Source organism: Ambystoma mexicanum, chromosome 2q, assembly GCF_040938575.1.
Source record: "Ambystoma mexicanum isolate Mex_15411 chromosome 2q, UKY_AmexF1_1, whole genome shotgun sequence".
Classification (NCBI taxonomy): domain Eukaryota; kingdom Metazoa; phylum Chordata; class Amphibia; order Caudata; family Ambystomatidae; genus Ambystoma; species Ambystoma mexicanum.
Genome location: NC_090924.1, coordinates 779,248,518 through 779,269,455, shown reverse-complemented (window position 1 = coordinate 779,269,455; position 20,938 = coordinate 779,248,518). Strand labels below are relative to the sequence as shown.

Below are 20,938 nucleotides of genomic sequence, written 5' to 3'. Positions count from 1 at the left end.
GAAGTATATGTGGTCCCTGCAGGTGCAATATTATATGACGCACTGTTTGCCATTTGTAACTTACACCTGTGTTTATGCCATGCTAATAAGAACACAACCTCTTTCTGTTTTGCACAGGTACCAGCAGTGCAGAGGTTAAGGAGAACCGACATGTTGGCAACATAGAAGAATATACCATGTCATCTGGCGATAAAATGAGAGGAGGCCTGTCCAACGTAAAAAGGAAAAGGCCCCTCGAAGAGGGCAACAGTGGACCCTTTTGCAAACTTCAACTTATCTGGAAGAAACTCTCCTGGTCGGTGACACCAAAGAACGCCCTGGTCCAACTCCACGAACTCAAGCCGGGTTTGCAATATAAAATCGTATCTCAGACAGGCCCAGTGCACGCTCCCGTCTTCGCTGTCGCCGTGGAAGTGAATGGACTTACGTTTGAAGGCGAAGGGCCCACAAAAAAGAAAGCAAAAATGAAGGCAGCCGAGCTGGCCCTGAAGTCATTTGTTCAGTTCCCGAACGCCTGCCAGGCTCAGTTCGTCATGGGGAACTGCGTGAATCCATCCACAGACTTCACATCGGACCAGGCAGACTTTCCGGACACGCTGTTCAAGGAGTTTGAACCATCCACACACAGCGAGGACTTCTCGGGATGTGACCCCGTGGATAACGAATTGCTTTCCTCCGCCTATAGACATGGAAGATTTCTCTGCCACACGTTGGACCTAATGGGCCATGCCAAACAAAATAAGCACAAGATGGCGTCCCCAGCTGAGAGTGAGAAGAACCCAGTGGTGATGTTAAATGAGCTGCGACCGGGGCTGAGGTATGTCTGCCTCTCGGAGACTGTGAAGAAACAGCATGTTAAGAATTTTGTGATGGCAATGCTAGTGGACGGCAGAACATTTGAAGGCTCGGGACGCAGCAAGAAGCAGGCAAAATCTCAGGCAGCACAAGCCGCACTGCAGGCCATCTTTAACATCCGGCTGACCAGCAACCTTCCCAGCAGGAGTAAATGTAACCAGCTGCCACAGGTGAGAGCCCAGGGAGATGGCAAGAAGCGGAAAGTATTGCATGGTGAATGTTGCTTGTTCCTTGACCTTGCCTGCTGAGCGGTCTGGCCACGGTGCCCACGCTATAGCAGAAGCCAGGCGTGAGCTGGAGGAGAGCAGGGCAACACCTCCATGTGGTTAAATGTGCTGTATTGGCATCCATTTCCTTCTATGTCACACCAACAAGACCTTTCATGAGAATGGTAGTGGAGTGAATATGAAAGGTTCACACTTGTTCTGCTTTCTTACACTCTGGAGCAGGTACACAAATTGCCCAGACTATGTGTACTGTACCAGTCTTGCCAATTGCTTCTTACATTGTTACTTTTCCCCGCAGGTTTCTTTGTGTTGTGTCCTCTTTTGTTGGCTGATATCCAAATTTAATGTGTTTTTGTGATTTTCTATATAGTAATGAATATATTTTTTACAAATGTTGTCACTGTGTTTAGATCGTTAGATTATGTGATTCTGTTTTTTCTGTTCCCGATGTGAGTGGACTATTTTGTTTATCTCATGTCAGTATTATGCCCAGTGCTGGAAATGGGAAACATTTACTGGGGGAACCATCTCCTCCTTGAAGGGGCCGGGCCGTGGAGGGAGGAGCGGGACAAAGGGGCGTAGCTCCAGGCTAGGTCAAAGGTCAAGTCAGGGAGAGGGGTGTGGCCCCAGGCTAGGTCACAGGTCAAGTCACGCAACAGAGTATCTCTTCACAAAACCCAATCCTGGTAATTTGCATAAAAGCAAAGAGCATTATGGGAGAATAGGAATGCCCACAATTTAACATTTGAAACATGTCTTGCAGTGATTCGGCAACAAACCATTGTGATTGAACAATAGAAGTTGCACTCTGCTGTTTTCATTGGTCACAATACTCACCCTAACAATAAAGTAACTCTGAATTGCAGGATATACATACCAGTTTGAGGCAGGAGGAGGAATAGTGTGATGTTGGATTTTGTGAGGCAGACGGGGAGGAGTTGTGAGCTTAAATGGAGCCAAATAATAATTAGTGGGTACGGTGCACATCATCCTATAGGATGGGGAAGCGCCTATGTGTGTCCGCCCACGCTTCCGATAATTAAGAAGAAGAAGAAGCTTTGGCGGTATCTGTATCCAGCTCCCATGCCGAGACTTCTGACAGCCTCTGCTTGATGAAACGTGAGTTGCCCGAGCAGATCTCGTTGGTTGTGTCTTGGCTAGCCCCAGACCTGAGAACAGATCTGCTCTGAAACTGAGTTACAGCACAAACGGCGCACGTGTTTTTCAATGTGCAGATAGCGCTCAGAAGACTCTGCAGTCTGTGGGTTGCTGGTGTGTGCCAGAAATCAGCTGCAGATCTGTGCATTTGCTGTGCTAGCACCTATCCCTGGGACAGAGGAGTGCTCGGGCAAGACAAGCTATGACCCATATGTGCATTTAACAGACACCAAAGATTTATTAACACATTACCACATATTGTATTTGGTGACAAAAAATCCGCTGAACTGGTTTGTGTCTGAAAAAACTGCACTGCCTGTTAATACATAAATTGTGTGAGATAAATCTCAATACAGTTATGAGAATTATTACACAAATGTGGAACAATACGTGGGGCCATTGCTCACTATCACATTACTAGCCGTCAGAAGGTTGGAGCCATGGGGGCTAGACGAGAGAAAGAAGAGGGTCACTTTTGGTGGTTGCTTGCGTTCAGTGTGATCAAGTAGTACCTGTCTACTCATCCCTGCGTGGCATTTAAGGCAGAAAGGAAAACAAGGAGGGTGATTTGAAGCTATTTCCTGCTCACGGGAGATTTGCTCAGGTATGCTCTCCTCTGAGGCTTTGGCTGGGGTGCATGGGGCCGTGTGCTCGCAGGATTGGCAAACTATCACAGAGAGTCATAAAACATGCAGGAAGTCTTTGGCATTCATATGCCGTCTTTATCCAGCTATGTGTGCTTCCATAAATGGTTCCTTGTAGGGGCTTTGCCTGGGAAATTGCATGCTCACAGATGATATGCAGAACCATCTGATTGGGGAGACACGTGTGCTGCCATCTGACGTCATAACTGCAAGACTGAAAGTGGGAGGAGCCTTGCAAAGTGGCAAAGTAAAACAATGAAAGCGTAACACATCGCAGTCCACTGTTATTCACAAGCCAGGCATGTTTTTAATTCCGAGATGATGACACATCAGCCAGTGTGTTTTGCAATGAAGGACAACAGGGTTCGTAAATGAAGAAGCAATGTGTGTACCTCCAAAATGCCATAGCCTACGTCACAGCCATGCTTTCAAAGTGCACAAAGCGAATTCCGTCGTAATGATATTTTAGATATTTCCCATTTTACATCAGAAAACGGTATGTTTTGTATCAACATATTAATATGGCTGCCGCACGGAACTCTCTCCTGCACACATTCTCATAGACATGATATTATTGTTTGTGGGCAGTAATGTGCATGCATCTGACACGTGACTGCACGATGGCATGTTCTGCTTTGGGGAATGCATTTGGTCCGTGCTGGGCGATGAGCGGTTGCAGTGGATATTTGGGCTGGAGCAAGCAAGCATGTGCAGGGAGTGAGACTGAAGCAGTCCACGAGGATTCACGGTGTCAGTGCTGGGTGATGAACTGTTGCAGTGGCCATTTAAGCTGGACTGGATCAAGCAAGCATGTGCAGGGAGTGAGACTGAAGCAGTCCACGAGGATTGACGGTGTCAGTGCTGGGTGATGAACTGTTGCAGTGGCCATTTAAGCTGGACTGGATCAAGCAAGCATGTGCAGGGAGTGAGACTGAAGCAGTCCACGAGGATTGACGGTGTCAGTGCTGGGTGATGATCTGTTGCAGTGGTCATTTAAGCTGGACTGGAGCAAGCAAGCATGTGCAGGGAGTGAGACTGAAGAGTGAGACTGAAGCAGTCCACGAGGATTAACGGTGTCAGTGCTGGGTGATGAACTGTTGCAGTGGCCATTTAAGCTGGACTGGAGCAAGCAAGCATGTGCAGGGAGTGAGACTGAAGCAGTCCAAGAGGATTCACTGTGTCAGTGCTGGGTGATGATCTGTTGCAGTGGTCATTTAAGCTGGACTGGAGCAAGCAAGCATGTGCAGGGAGTGAGACTGAAGCAGTCCAAGAGGATTCACTGTGTCAGTGCTGGGTGATGATCTGTTGCAGTGGTCATTTAAGCTGGACTGGAGCAAGCAAGCATGTGCAGGGAGTGAGACTGAAGCAGTCCATGATGATTCACGGTGTCAGTGTTGGGTGATGATCTGTTGCAGTGGCCATTTAAGCTGGACTGGAGCAAGCAAGCATGTGCAGGGAGTGAGACTGAAGCAGTCCACGAGGATTGACGGTGTCAGTGCTGGGTGATGAACTGTTGCAGTGGCCATTTAAGCTGGACTGGAGCAAGCAAGCATGTGCAGGGAGAGAGACTGAAGCAGTCCAAGATGATTCACGGTGTCAGTGCTGGGTGATGAGCTGTTGCAGTGGATATTTAAGCTGGACTGGAGCAAGCAAGCATGTGCAGGGAGAGAGACTGAAGCAGTGTAAAAGGATTCACGGTGTCAGTGCTGGGGGATGAGCTGTTGCAGTGGATATTTAAGCTCGACTCGAGCAAGAAAACATGTGCAGGGAGAGAGACTGAAGCAGTGTAAGAGGATTCATGGTGTGAGTGCTGGGTGATGAGCTGTTGCAGTGGATATTTAAGCTGAACTGGAGCAAGCAAGCAGTGTAGGGAGTGAGACTGAAGCAGTCCAAGAGAATTCATGGCGTCAGTGCTGGATGATGAGCTGTTGCAGTGGATATTTAAGCTGAACTGGAGAAAGCAAGCATGTGCAGGCAGTGAGACTGAAGCAGTCCACGAGGATTGACGGTGTCAGTGCTGGGTGATGAACTGTTGCAGTGGCCATTTAAGCTGGACTGGAGCAAGCAAGCATGTGCAGGGAGTGAGACTGAAGCAGTCCAAGAGGATTCACTGTGTCAGTGCTGGGTGATGATCTGTTGCAGTGGTCATTTAAGCTGGACTGGAGCAAGCAAGCATGTGCAGGGAGTGAGACTGAAGCAGTCCACGAGGATTGACGGTGTCAGTGCTGGGTGATGAACTGTTGCAGTGGCCATTTAAGCTGGACTGGAGCAAGCAAGCATGTGCAGGGAGTGAGACTGAAGCAGTCCACGAGGATTGACGGTGTCAGTGCTGGGTGATGATCTGTTGCAGTGGCCATTTAAGCTGGACTGGAGCAAGCAAGCATGTGCAGGGAGTGAGACTGAAGCAGTCCACGAGGATTCACGGTGTCAGTGCTGGGTGATGATCTGTTGCAGTGGCCATTTAAGCTGGACTGGAGCAAGCAAGCATGTGCAGGGAGTGAGACTGAAGCAGTCCACGAGGATTGACAGTGTCAGTGCTGGGTGATGAACTGTTGCAGTGGCCATTTAAGCTGGACTGGAGCAAGCAAGCATGTGCAGGGAGAGAGACTGAAGCAGTCCAAGATGATTCACGGTGTCAGTGCTGGGTACTGAGCTGTTGCAGTGGATATTTAAGCTGGACTGGAGCAAGCAAGCATGTGCAGGGAGAGAGACTGAAGCAGTGTAAGAGGATTCACGGTGTCAGTGCTGGGGGATGAGCTGTTGCAGTGGATATTTAAGCTCGACTCGAGCAAGAAAACATGTGCAGGGAGAGAGACTGAAGCAGTGTAAGAGGATTCATGGTGTGAGTGCTGGGCGATGAGCTGTTGCAGTGGATATTTAAGCTGAACTGGAGCAAGCAAGCAGTGTAGGGAGTGAGACTGAAGCAGTCCAAGAGAATTCATGGCGTCCGTGCTGGATGATGAGCTGTTGCAGTGGATATTTAAGCTGAACTGGAGAAAGCAAGCATGTGCAGGCATTGAGACTGAAGCAGTCCAAGCGGATTCATGGTGTTTTCGAGAACTTCTTTTCCATGATTTGATTGACAGTACATTTGTTAAAATGTTATCTTATTGTGATATAGTTTATAAAACCTTTTGACAAATACACATATCATTTTAGCATATACACAATATAAAATAAAGTAAACGTTTTGTGAAAATAGGAGTAAAAATGCACGCAATGTACAACCAGTCTGCAAAAATCCAATAGACTCCAGGGCACTAACAATCCACAGGAGCATTTTACAACAGATTATCATGATGCATTTCTATTGCCAGTAATGCCATTATCATGACACATATGTGTTTCCACTGTAAATATGCATTAGAATGCCTGGAGATTTGCCTAGCATTTCGGTGCTGGACTGCCCTTCTGGGTGGGACAAAGACTGATATGCAAATGGGAATTCCTCCTCCTCTGTGAAGTGTGCAGTGAGCTAAAACGTGGTTATAGACCCTCCTGAGTAGAATACATTCCATAGAACAGGGTATTTGGCCCATGTTCGTTCTCAGTAGAGGTGCTCTCACACTCCTTTGTAACTTTGTAAAACTTGGAGTTTCACCCTAAGTAACGCAGGGTAATCTAGACATTGACCCCTTGCTCACTGTGTCTTAGAGAGGCTCAGCTTCACCTCACTGACGAGGCTTGACTAGGCTGAAACACATGTCTGGGGTTGCTAATGGTACTCTTGTTGAAAGGAGATTTGCCTAGCATGTTGGTGCTGGACTGTTCTTGTGGGTGGGAACCGACTGATAAGCAAATAGATATTTCTCCTCTGTGAATGTTCAATGAGCTAAAATGTGGTTTTAGACCCTCTTGGGTGGAAGTATTTCCATAGAACAGGTTATTTGAACCATGTTCATTCTCAGTAGAGGGACCTCCACACTCTTGTTAAATTAGGGAACATGGCAGTTATTAAAGAGGTGAAATCCTAAATGTGATTTACAGGGGGTGTTAAGTGCTCTGAGTTCTATGTTACATTAGTCAACAAAGTATTGTTAATATCCAAGTTTATTTGCTCTATGACTTCAGACAAAAATAACGTAGTGTCAAAATTGTTGTAATGAGATGTTCATGTTTTTAGCGGCTACAGGGCACCTGGACTCATATAGGATAACACATATTCATATTTGTGAGTATTTAAAGGCCACTAGATTATCTTGATAGAGACACATCTGTGAGATCAGGATTGTTTCTTTCTTAATCATCAAGTTGAAAAAATGAGTTGTTGTTTGATCTTTGCTTCATCTGATGACCTCTGTATGTTTTGCAGTTACCTTGTTCCTTCTTTACCAGGGGGGAGTTCCTAGGGGAACTAGCTGCTGCTATTAAGTGTACTGGGGAGTTATAGAACTTTGATAGACTCATTTATGAAGCCCTTCATAGAACCGGCCAATGAAAAAGCCTTATCCAGGTGATGTCTAACTTGTTGTCTAACGCTTGGTGAACAATAAGTAGTCCACGAATTTGGAAATATTCATATTTTTACAGGATCAATTGTTTGTGTTTTTGCTTGAAAATGGTACAAGAGCTCTTTATAGACATGAACACACATTCAAACTGAATAATAAAAGAATCTGACCAAGTTACATGAAATGAATGGGAAAAATGCTTTAAAAGAACTAAATCCAGTGATCGGCTAGCTTGGTGCCTAGGCCCAAAGATTGACTGCTGAAGGTGGATATTTTACATACGCCCTAGATATATAGTGGTGCTCCGACCATGAAGATTGACGACCCTCAGGACAGTAGCGTTGTTTAAATACACCTACTTAGTATGCATAAAGACCTGGAAATTATGTCCCCAGGCCAGTTGGTCCATATACTTATATAAGGTAATGAGTCTGAGACAGTAAAACAGTACAAGACAAAGAACTAATTCCACCCCACTGATAGGTTTTCATTGAAGGAGTCTTGTTTGGATGGAGTGAGTCAAAATAACAACAATGCTGCCTACGCAGTCTGAAAGTCTGTTTACCATAATGCGTTACTGCATGGGAGGAACAAGTCAAATAAAATACGTCAGGTGTCCTGACCGAACCAGGTTTTCATGATAGAATTATGTTAAAATTATGTAGGGAGATCAAGTCTATTATGTCCATGCAGTGTCTTATAGCACATAGTCTTATAGCACAGAGAGGATTAGTTCATGCAAATTAGACAAGTGTTTGGCTCCTTTGATTAGTCAATGAGTGGTGGAGTTTTGAACAACACATTGGCCCTCGAAGAGGGCAGATAACCTTTGTGAATTGTAAATTGCTGATCACCTATCCTATAATGGGAAGTATGTAGTGAAGGTGGATCACAGATTTAACCAAGTATGAACATCAAAGCAGATTATCCCAGGGCGCGTGGTCCAGTGTGGGCTGTTCAGGCATTTGGACAATTCTAATCATCTTCCTCCATTAGCCTTATTAATTGTGTCCATGGTCCAGTGAGGAAGACTTTGTTCAAGTAATAAGGAGTCACTTCTGATTTACTGGAAGGTATTCATTCTCTGTATGGATTCAAAATAATAGACTACAGAGCCAAACGAGTACAAGTCACCAGGCTGAACGACATTGCTAAAAACAGCACTCAAAGGTTGTAAAGTTGGCCTAGAGAAATCAGAGTTCAGCCTCTCACACATCCATCTGAGCAGCAAAGTAGGGCTACTGGTCTACGATCATTATGATGGTCAATACAACCCAAAATCTTAGTAGATTGAGAGATCTCAAATCTGCTAGACCTCTATCAAAGTAATATTCAGATCATAATCAAAGTGTCTTCCAGTTTGTGCAAGCAACTTTGTCTCCACCTTCTCCTCCCGTCCCAGGATCAACCACAATCTCTGACAACCCTAGCTTTCAATTTTCTAACATCACCTTCACAGTTATCCTTTCACTGCTAGACTCTCTTAAACCCATCGAAGCTGCTGTTAATAGAAATCTTTCCAGTTTCCCCGTGAAAGCTGCCTGCGCATGGAACGCCCTGCCCTCTGCATTGAGAGCTAATCTACCATATACGAGCTTTAGACGCCACGTGAAGAACTGGCTCTGGTCGAATGACAACTAACGAATGACAACTAACCACTAAATCTCCTTCCCTGGACCTACCACTGACTAACCACTGTGAATAACTGATATGATTTTCCTGATCCCTGATCTGACTCCTTCGTTGCATAATAGTGCCTCTCGGCCTGTACCTTCTTACCTGCTTGCTAATCGTTAACAACAATTGTACTGTACCTTCTTCATGTATTATTGTATTATTGTATGTAACCAAGCTCAAGTATACTTGTAACTGCTGCGCCCGGCTTCCCTTGTGTTTGGAGCGCATTATCAAATAATAAACTAAACTAAAACTAAACGAGCCCATGCATTCTCTTGATCTGACAACCCTCTCTAACCACATATTATGTCACCATTGCATCACTCATTAAAAAAAAGTAATATAGAATTCAATGGTCAAGCAGTTTCATGCCCACCTGGACAAGTACCATCTCCTACTTTGTATCCATTTGTATTTCAGACCTCTCTATGCTACTGATGCACTACATCTGCAAAAATATCCTAATGATAGTGAACACATGTTTCATAGGCATATTGGGTTGCTAAGCTCTATTGATGACCCTTTAAACCTTGAATTCTGCTATATTACACTTCTGCTTGTCAGAGGTTGGCAAAGAAAGACCCAAACACCTATGCTAGGTCAGACCCTCCATTGAAGGTATAACACACTTAGACATTCTTAGAAGGTTTTGGTTTATGGGCTCAGTCGAGTCTGGACACCCCACCCATCATCTATGACAAGTGTATGATGCCTCTCCTAAAGCTGGTGTCCTCTGGCTTGGCCCACTGTTCACTGACACTCGGATGTATGTTACAGCAATTAGCAGGCCCAACCAATTTGTGTGATGGCTAAATGTCATCCTACTGTCAGGCAGTGGGAAAAGGAGAACACATAGCTAAGTGTTCTTAAAAAGGAGATTATCATTTTTGGAGGCCATTTAAGACTAAAACTGTAATGTCTACCTGATGGATCTTTCCATACACCCGTTATCCTCTACATCCATATTCATTTATTTACTTGTTATGAATAAGTTATGAATCATACACAAGTGTCCATGAGCATGTTCATGTTAAAATAAGTTAAACAATATAGAGAGTGTGCAATTTCACCCTCCAGGTTTACAGCAACTAAAAACCAGAGAACAACCTGCTCAAACTTCTAGCAAGTGCTCTCCTAGAACAATAGAAATAAAAGGGTATTCCTATACCTCATTATGAGCTCTAACGAATGAATAAGAATGACACCCACAAAAACATGATCTAAAAGCTGTGGAGGAACACTTTGTAAGAAATTGAACATTTTTCCAAGCAAAGACTGCTCTTATAGACACACAGCAATACTTAAGATCTCTCTACCTTGTCAGTGGCTCATCTGCCTCAACATTTCAGATTGTTAGCCAGATAATTCTGTGATGGATTGCCATCTGGCAAGGGCGTGAAAGCCTTGGCTTTTTTGAAATGTATTAAGCAATAAAACGATGCAGGTAATTCCATCTCTGAAAGAGAAACCTGCTGATCAGATTCCCCTGCCATAAGCTCCATGCCAAAAGCATAGCGTGTAATTGTGCCCGGCTGCTCAAAATCCTGATTCGGAAGCACCTGCTCCACCAGAGGCACAGAGCAGGTTCAGAGATCACAGGTGCCCTCTGGACAGCTGCAGTGACATATTAGGCTCTGCAGCCAGGGGCTGCATTTAAAATATGCATCCCTGTTCCAAAAACCGTATAATTATGAGTCCTGTTCCTGGTAAATTCATACCTGAGTTAGGGTATGGCGGATGGTATTCACATAATTATCGTAGCCACATTCATGATTTGCACATGTGTCAGCCATGTGGGCCCAGTTCAGCTGTCGAAAAATTATGCATGTTCCTCTCAAACAAGGCCCACCCCTGTCCACTAATAGGAATGTAGCCTTGGGGAATTGCTTCTCTTTGTTCCTTTGTAAGGGCATGTAACGCCTTTTCACCCAGGACAACCACTCCACAGGATGCTAGCCTGGGAACAGGAATACAAATGCACACCCCTTCACAGAGAGCCAAGCCTCACACCAGGGGCTGCATTGCTAAAGACCTTTGCTTCTATTGAGAAGGGGCAGAGTTAAGAGTAGTCGAGGAGCTCTGTTCAAGGTGAGGACACTTCTACCATTTTGAGTCTCTCTGAATTTCTTTCTCTGTCCAGTTCCCTCCACTTCCTCTGGAGCAAAGCACTTTGGGTTTAACATTATAAGGGCAAAGTCCAAACATTTCTGGAGCAGGGATTGGACCCCTAAAGCAGGCTAGCTTTAGCCCAATCACCTGGGGACTTTTGCCTGTAAAAGAAGGGGTCTCCCACCACTTTGAATCATCTTGGGAATCATCTTGAAGCATCTTTGGATCATCTTTGAGAATATTTCGCTGGACCCTGCTGAGGGAGCAGTCCTCTCTAAAGTCCTCCAGTTGTAAGGTGAAGGCAGGTCTTTCGAGGCAGAGGTCCACTCTTTCCTCTAACCATTGGTGTGATCTGGTACTGGAACAGGACTTGCCTCTCTGCTTGCCACAGCGGTTCCCAGGACCTCACTGTGTTGGAGGACCCCTGCAGTTGTGTGCCAGCCTCCCCCGTGTTTGGGAGCATGAGAAAATGACTCATCTTTTCCCTGAGCCCGTGGATTGGGACTCAAAGCACCATGAGAGCCAGGACAGCCGGGATCCTAGTGGTGTTTCTCCATTGAACTGCTCATCAGGCCCCCTGTTGCTGCCTTTTTCTCTCTCCCAATCTGCGCACAGCACCAAGAAGTCTGGTTCAGGGTTGCCAAAACACCAAGCACTGCAAACAAGATACTATGGACTGCTAACTGCCCCCTATGTCCATTAATGGGCCCTAGAGGCTTGTTAGGTCACTTTGAACCTGCTTTGCTCACAAGTACATATCCTTTTCCAAGAACATGTTTGCTTTTGCTGGCCTTTCAACCCTGATTCATTAGCCAAAGGGCTTTGTCTACTATATTTGCTTATTCTGTGTTCTTTCCTCAGGGGTGGGGTTTGTGTAGCGTTTTTCTAGCTGGTTATTATGGTACATGGTGTGTTTAATTAAAGTGTATATATTTGTTTAGAACCTTTTTATGGACATACCTCCATTTTGGACTGTTATACATCTCTTTTTGGGTCACTAGGGAACCTCTTTCAAGCCTCCCCTCGGCCCACGGTACCACAGAGGAAGGTGAAAGATGTACATCTCTTGACTGTGCCTGTCTTACCTTTAAGATTGTGTTGGCTCTTGGTTTGTAGAACTGTGTTGTCAGATTTGGCGTTTTAACCTCTATTCATCCTTGTAGTCCTGCAGGGCTGAAGTCAAAATGCACTGTGGCAGCCTACTTTGTACTGAACAAAGGCTGTTTCAGGCATTTGGTGCTGGTGAGGAATGGCAGTCATTATGTGACTATTAACCTTATGCCCCCACACTAGCCTGGCTGCAGAACGTAGCACTGCCATCCGTAGGAAACGCTACCAAGTTCTAACAGTCCTTTCATGATACGGTGACACAACGTCCCGGTTTTTCCAGGACTGTACGAGGATTAAGATCTCTGCACCCATACCACCCCCACTGCCTCGAAGAGTTTTTTAGATTTAAAAACCTTGCCCCAGCTTTGGGAAAGGGAAGGTGCCCTCTGCAGAAAACAATGTAATCTGACATTTTAAATAATAAACAACTTGATTATCCACCTTCCCATTATGACACACTCCATAAGTAGCCTCGAACTACCTTCATTTTAGGTAATAACTATATGTGTTTACTGATTGCACCACAGAGACTAGTAATACACAAGCGTTGCAGACCCCCTAACAACACTCAAAGCAAAAACTCCTCAAAGCGCTATTGAGATAACCCTGCAGCTCATATATATGAGAAGTGCTGGAGATATTTATTTTAATGTTTGATCGCATGGTGGGGGGTAGACAGAGATGGGGGGTTGTATGGGCTTTGGGTTCTAGCACTACTTTTATGTTTTTTGCCCATCTGGGTTTTTAAATTTCTAAATCTGGTCACCCTATTTCAAGAGAATATCAGATGCTCAATGGTGGTATGAAAATCGGACTGGGGATCAAGATCTTTACTAGCTCTAAGCGGTGCCAGATAGAAATGGCCCGCTCAAACTATCTTTGTAATATGCAGGATTGATGTGGGCCTTGATCAAAAACCTCAGTGTCTTCTTTAAGATCACCAGTTTAGAAATGCAAGCATCTGCAGAAATGTCTTCTAACCATCTCTCGACAGGACATTTCCAGTTTTCTTTTAAAAAAACGAACTGCTGTCCACTCCTTGATCTTGGTAAGGCAATGCTACAGATGTGGAAGATGAACTCCAACTGGCACACAACAAAGTGCCAAGACCCAGCCTAGGCTTCAAGCCTCGCTGAATGCGTTACACTGACCCCCCACCGAACAAAGAGCTCGGTTCAAAACGCGGCCAATCATTTAGAAGAACCCAGGGCCAAGAGAAGGAGAGTGACATTAAATGAACAGTTTTCACGCACCTTGCTCTTGAACTGTGACTGCAGAGTGGGCCCAGAAAAGTGCACATCAAATACACAGAAGCAGCACCAGCTCATTATACAGTGATCTAACTGTGGCACCGTGATTTATAATAATAATTTGCACTTATATAGCGCTATGAACCCTCAGACATCTGAGCGCTGCTTATTACCCATGGTGGGTAGTACTCATTCATTGACCTCGGAAGGATGAGCTTGGCCCTTCCAGGATTCGAACCTGCATATGCACAAATGTCAAAGTGAGCACCCTACTCGATAAGTGATGATCTAGGTCGGGGGTCTGCATCGTCTGGCTCTCCAGGTGTTTTGTAGTACAATACCCATCAGCCATTGCCACCATTCAATAGTGAGAGGTGATGGGAGTTGTAGTCCAAAACATCCGGAGAGTCAAAGGTTGCAGACCCTGAACTAGGTGTTTACCATGATGCCCAGGCTTGCAACATTATGACAGTACACTCACCTCAATATGTAACAAAACAAAAAGGCATTTAACAGAATTAATATGTAATAATGGCATTTAATAGTAAATCTACAAAAAGAGGATGATATGGATCTACGGACCAAAAGGAAATAGTGATAGTTTATTGATCACTTGGCCTACAAGAAGCAAGGTTATAGTTTTAGTATCCAGTCACTCCTATATAAGTGACTCGTGTGGGGGTCCTGGGATCCTTCTAGTGGAAGTCCCCTTTTGCATTAGTAGGCAGATTGGTTTTTCGAAGTCTTAGTTAAGGTTCACACCAGTATCCCAAAATGTAGTGTTTGACACCATCGCCAAACTTAAAGCTTCCAACTGCAAAGGAGATTCCGTCCCCGCATCAGTAGTCAAATCCTGCGCCCACACCCTCACCCCCATTATCACCAACTTCGTGAACGCATCCTTCAATACTAACCTAGTACCAGCTAGCATCAAAGAAGCCTGGGTCACCCCTCTCCTGAAGAAACCTACCCTAGACCCTACTGTGCCCACTAATTACAGGCCAATAACAACTGTCCCATTTCTCCTCAAAATATTGGATAAATTAGCATACAACCAAGTCCAAACTCACCTTGAACAAAACCACCTCCTTGGCACGAGGCAATCAGGCTTCCGCCCCAACCATAGCACAGAAACGGCGCTCCTTGACTTAAAAATCCAGATGGATACCATCAGAGATTCAGGAAAACTCTGCATCCTCCTCCTACTCGATCTCTCTGCAGCGTTTGATTTAGTAGACCATAATAAACTGTGCGCCACACTAGCGAAAGACTTCAACTTCTCCACCGAAGCTACTACCTGGATCAAATCTTTTCTTGCTGACCGCACCTCCAGGGTCGCCATAGGTAAAGAAGCCGCCAACCCCATCATAGTACCCATTGGTGTCCCCCAAGGTTCCTGTCTCTCACCAACATTATACAATGCATACACTAAACTCCTCTTCTCAGCGCTAGACGACATGGGTGTCATCTACACCAACTTTGCAGATGACACCCAGATCCTCATCCCTTTATCGGGAGACTACACTCAAGACACCGACACTATCAACAAAATATATGCCATAATCCAAAATTGGATGGCACTAAATAGCCTCTGTCTCAATGATGAGAAGACTGAGGTTCTCATTGTGGGCTCCCAATCCAAAATAGAAGCATTACATGCTGATTACTCATCCATCAACATCGATGGCACACACATATCAGTACTCAAACAAGTAAAAACACTAGGTGTCTACCTAGATGCCAACCTCACCATGACCAAGCACATTAACGCCCTCTCTTCCTCTACCTCCTACACCGCAAAACTTATTGCTCTCAGTCGCCAATTCTTGACACCCACCAACTGTATCACGCTGGCAAGAGCTTTAATCTTATCCAGGCTCGACTACTGCAACGTACTCTACCTGGGTACCTCAAAAGCCAATCTAAACAAACTACATCTTATTCAAAATAAAGCCCTTCGGGCGGCCCTTGGATTAAGGAAGTCAGATCACATCTCAAATATTAGAAGAAACCATCACTGGCTCCCCATCAAAGCCATGGTCACATTCAAAGCCCTGTGCGTCACATTCAAATGCATCCACTCTTGTGTCCCCATCTACCTCAACCACGCCATCACCAAAAAAGTATCAAAGAGGCCCCTCAGATCTAACAGTCAACTACTCCTAGCCATCCCCCGCTACAAGGCAACCAAGGCAGGAGGCAGTAGTTTCCAATACCTCGCACCCACATATTGGAACACTCTTCCCCTCCCCATCAAAAATGAGCAAACGTTCTCAGGCTTCAAGAAATCCCTGAAAACGTGGCTATTTAACCAAGACTAAAATCCCCTTCCATGCTTCAGGAAATATCACTGTACTGAAGCCCTGCATTAAATGTCTTCGTGTATGATTATTTTGTATTCACATGCACTGCGCCCGATTGGCAATTTCTAAGAAATGTTTTAACAAGCTGTCTGTAACATCGCCGTGGTACCCAAGGGTTTGGGCGAGTAATAAATGCAATAAATAAATAAATAAATAAATAAATAAATAAGGTGACACACATGAAGTCGCACTATCCATAAAGTCTCAGATTGAAGGCCATAGGGCGGGAAAAGCTATCTGGGTGGTTCCTGCCCCCTTTCACATCTGCCACCATGCCATCAATTGATGGCGATATAGCCTAGAGATCTAAGTAGCGCATTTAAGTGCCAAACGTATTGAATCCTCGTGGCAATGTTTGGTTGGTATTGTGTTGTTTTTCTGCTTAAAGTTCTGCAGGTGGTTGTCGAAAGGAATCAGGCTGTTATAATCACATTAGCAAGTAGACAGGAATAAATTAGCAAATGATAAACACCTTGACATACTTTTCTGAACTCGCGTTGCCTTTCTAAACTGGAAATGTCAGCTCGGTTTCAGTAGGCTAATGGAAATAGGATTCTTGCTAACTGTCCATAACCATCATCTAAATGATGACACTGTCTTAGCTGATATGTATGAATGTGCAGTGGTAAATAAAAGCACAAGGTAATGGTCCCATGTTTCAATCCAGAGAGCAAAAACAGAGCAGCTGCTGCCTAGTACCACTAAGGGCCTCTTGTTGAATTGATGGCAAATTGCACTTTGCATTTATTTCCATGATTGGGTGGGGGCACGCAACCACGCGACGAAAGATCCACTCCACCCGTGTCCCCTGCTATGCGCAGGAAAACGAGCAGCATCTCCACACACATCTGATCTTGATCTGGACGGACAGACGTGAATCCGCATGGATTCCGCAGGATTGTTACAAAAATGCTGACGGAATCAATATGGCTTCTTTGTTATGGCTTCCACTACGCACGCGCGCAGCCGCTAGCACTGCCACCTGTTTATTGGTTGGAGTGTTAAAAGGCCACAAAACCTGGGACCACCTGGGTGCCCATGCTTCCTTTTACAACCCACCAGTAAACCAGCAAAATCACAAGGAGGGGGTCGAACAGGTGGTTGTTAAAGGGTCATTTTCCGTGGGATGGCACCCAACGTTTAATCTGTCTAGAAATTTAGAAATGTTAAAACAAAAGCGCAGCACAAGCAGGCATCACCAGGGCCCATTGCCATGCATTTAATTGTGTACAGTTGAGGTGTGTGGGAATGCACATGCGCACTGGATCTTTAAATGGCATCACAGTAAAGCTTTGTGCATGCGCATGCTAAGAAGAGCTTTGCAGATGGCTCCTTGAGAAAACATGGTGTGGCACTTGCTGTGTGTGTATCAACTAACTCCCCGTTGGGTGACACCTAGCAAAGATGTGTAAGCATGAGATATGTAGGAATTGTTCCTGGGTTGGGATGACACAGGAGTTTGGAAGAACCATGTGTGAATAACTCACAATATTGAGTTCTATGTTAATAATCAGTGAAATATCCATAAAAAGAATGTTCATTTCAAAGACACAGGGCCTCATTAGGAGGTAGGCGGAATTGGTTTATCGGCACCATTGTGCCGGTGCCGGTAAACCCATTCCACCCTATTACGAGGTTCCCTTGCGGGACCCGCACAGAACGTCTGGTCAGACCAGACGTCCTTTGCGGGTCCCGCAAGGGGACCAAGGAGCTAATAACAGGCTCGTTATTAACGGGCCCGTTATTAGCTCCATCCCCATTCCCATTGAGCCCTACGGGGGCTCGAATGGGAATGGGGAATGTTTTTTTAAATGGGGACTTGACGGGTCCTCCAAGGTTGGAATGACCTGGTAAGTCCCCATTCAGGGAACCCCGACCCGGACACGATTTTAGAGGCAGCTAATAGCACCATGGCCACACCCAAACTCGTAATGAGGCCCAAAGGCTATCTAAAACGTCCAATGCATTTCAGTCCGCAGGACCATCTTCAGGGACCACGGTCTGCCTGTTGTGTCCTTGTTTGCACAAGTAAAGCCTTTTATTTAGATTTCTGGCAAGCCGCTCTCCTAGGATCTTCCTTCAAGCCCTAGGATCTGTCTTCTAGCCCTCCTCTTATCAGGCCTAATGTTCTTCATCAATGTATATATCTTCTCTACACGTGTCCTACAAGCAGTCTTCTGAGATGCCGTCCTGCACACGTGGATTGCTGTAAAAAAGAACCATGAGATATGCGTATTGGATTGGGCTCATAACTGCTCATTAAGGGAACACCCTGTTACTCCTGGAGGGCTGCAAACTGGTCAGGTATGTTCTTGGTCAGCAGGCTATTTGGTTATGCTCATATTATGGTGCTGAGATAGCAAGAGTGCAGGGAATTAATAAGGTCTGGAATCCTTGACATTACCAAGGCATGAATGTCAAATTATTCATCAATACAATCCAACAAAAGGCTTCTCATGCTGGGGGTGCAAAAGTGTATGACACCTCAAGCATTTTTACACCAACAACCTTCCCCCAGTAAAAAAACAGAGGACTCAGACAAGGGCAAGTTAGAACTCTTGTTTATTACAGAAACTGACAGGAATAATAGAGGACATTCGAGCATTCCCAGAATCACACCTCCCAAGCCTGTGTCGGACCATTTTGTGGTCCTCTTGCGTCACAACATGTGCCCTTCCCTGAAAAACCTACCACTCCCTTTGAATGGGTGATCTAGTGGTATCCATTATGGATAACACCTATAGAGCCTAGCTGATTGGTCCTCACATGTCAGGTGGCTGGCCTGCCCCTTACCCAAGAAACTATCTATTACATTGTTGCAGGGTCACAGGATTACAATTGATCCTTGCCCTCTGCCATCCACCCCTGGATTTCTATCCCCTGATTGGCTGGAATTGGTCTTCCCAGGCCTGGGACCCAGCTCTGTTCTCAGCACTCTGTGCACCTATTCACAGTGATGAGAATGACTATGTGTTCCCAATGTATCTGTTAGCAGAATCACTTTTGCCTGTGAGAGTGCCCTCAACGTTGGAACGTTGTTAACACGTCCATGTTTCACTTCATGTCTGTGTTGCTGAGAACCGTTTGACATCCCACTGCGGGTGAAGAACCATTGTCTAGCTCGGCTGCATCATGTGGTTGAGGACCACGAAATCAAGCTCTTCCGGTCTGCAATTTGTGAGGATTTCTTCTGTTTTTGGCAACTGCCCAGTGTCATTTTAGTTTTGGATTGTTTTGCTTGCCTCTGACCTTGGCTTCAGCCCTGGCCTTCCTGTTCTGTGCAGCCTGATTCTGCTTCCCCTAGCCACTCGTCCTGTGCCTTGTGGCCTCATATGATCCTCATACTTGTACTATGATTTCTGTGTATCTATACCATGTTATGTTTTCCACAGGTAATCGTATTTGGTCCTTCCACGCTCCTTATGTCATCCTGTAGTTCCATAAGGTTAGTTGCCATAAGCATCTGCAAGCTTGCTTTGCACCTCTGTACAGGAGGACGGAGCATCCTCTGACGGGCCCATAGGTCAGAGCTCACCCCCGAGTCCCTGTAAGACAAGATAGCTGCACTTTGAGAAGGATGGGGTGGAGGATTCTCTTGCTCCGACACAATTCAATAAGGACAACTCAATGGTTTGGCAAAGGGAAGTCCGTTTAATGACAAGTACAAAAAACGGAGAAACAAATGGAAATCAGCAGTGTTGCGATCCCCTTTCTCACTTCAACTTCCAAATTCTTCATGCAAACAGTAACATTTATAGTAAATTCTCATCATCATTGATGTGTAACACTCATAAGTTTGACATGCAATTCTATTGGTTGGAAAAAGGTAATTTAAGTATAGGTGCTATATCTGAATATGCAAATATAGCGTGAGGATTGGATAACTCTTATCGGGTGGTCGTCTACGCCCATCCCTCTACATCATTCGTGATAGACGTCACTACAACTAGGACGTCTTATTGGTTCTACAAGCTATAGGACCCTAGATTATTTGATCCATTGTGATTGGGTAGGTTACACCCCTAAGCATAAATCTCCACTTTAATTAGCAGCATGCAGAATGGTCACCCAGATGCAGTATGCCCCTAGATTCACCCTGCCTCCCTTCCATCAATCAGTACTTTTAGGGCTATGTGTCAATTAGTTGGCTGAGGATGGCCTCGAAACTGTAGTTTCTTATCAGGAAAAGTTATGGCATCCTCGGGTTCTGGGTCACATCAGACATTGGTACCTCTTCGCCCATGGCTGGTCACGTGTCTGTTCACCGTGAATCTGCTTCATTTTCCTTGTATTTGTGTATTTGATTCTCCCGTAGCCTCACCACCTGCCTGGGGCCTCTTTACCTCGACCTTCAATGGCTGGCTGGTATGCTCTGAAGTTTCGATTCTCTGAGGCTGCCGCTCTCCTCCCTTCCTTAGGTTGACCTCGAATTCCCAGGCATTGAGCTGTTTCTTACTGAGTTTTGATTCCGCTCCTTCCTTTGACTTTGGCTAGAATATGAATCTTGGCCTTGTTAGCCCTTTGCTGCCTGAGTTTAATTCTGCTTTTACACAACGGAGTCGCACTTATTTAATGTGCTTCATTGAGGTAGATATATAATTGGTGCATGCCACTCTATTCTTCTACAAAGCATTGCAAGCAGTACCGTTTTCTTAGCTTCGTCCGTTCCAAACCTATTTACAAGCGTTAGCTGGTTGAAGACTTCCATCTTGCTTCACAGCTACGTTTCCTTATGTCTCTTTATGTATCTACATCGTTTCTTCTTACACGTCCATTACATCGTTATTCTTTGTATTTTGCCCTTGTGTGTCATCTTCTGTTAGTCGTTTATGTTCATCTGTACGTCTGTCTGAGCTTTTATGTCGTCACCATTTGCCCTCCATTAAGACTCTTTGGGTCTCTTCGGGACAGTTTGTAAGTAGTCTTTATTTTGTATCAGCTGCTGGTACGGTTGTCTCAGTGGGTACAGAGCTGCCCATGGTTGTCTGGTTAAAGGCACTTCAACAGGTATTGCTCTTCTGATGGGCACTGGGCATAGGCTCAGTGCAGCTCTCTGATGGTTCAATTGCTCCTCGTACTTCACGTGCCTTGGCA

The 20,938-nt window shown here is 45.2% G+C and overlaps 1 protein-coding gene across 1 annotated transcript in view; it reads left to right on the top strand.

Moving 5' to 3' along the window:
* The window catches only part of ADARB2 (adenosine deaminase RNA specific B2 (inactive)), a 1,587,200-nt gene that overhangs the window by 955,394 nt on the left and 610,868 nt on the right, over positions 1–20,938 (top strand). Inside the window, exon 3 of the mRNA XM_069648017.1 lies at positions 118–1,025. Within this exon, the coding sequence (XP_069504118.1) occupies positions 118–1,025 (908 nt within the window). The remainder of the gene's footprint in view (positions 1–117; positions 1,026–20,938) is intronic.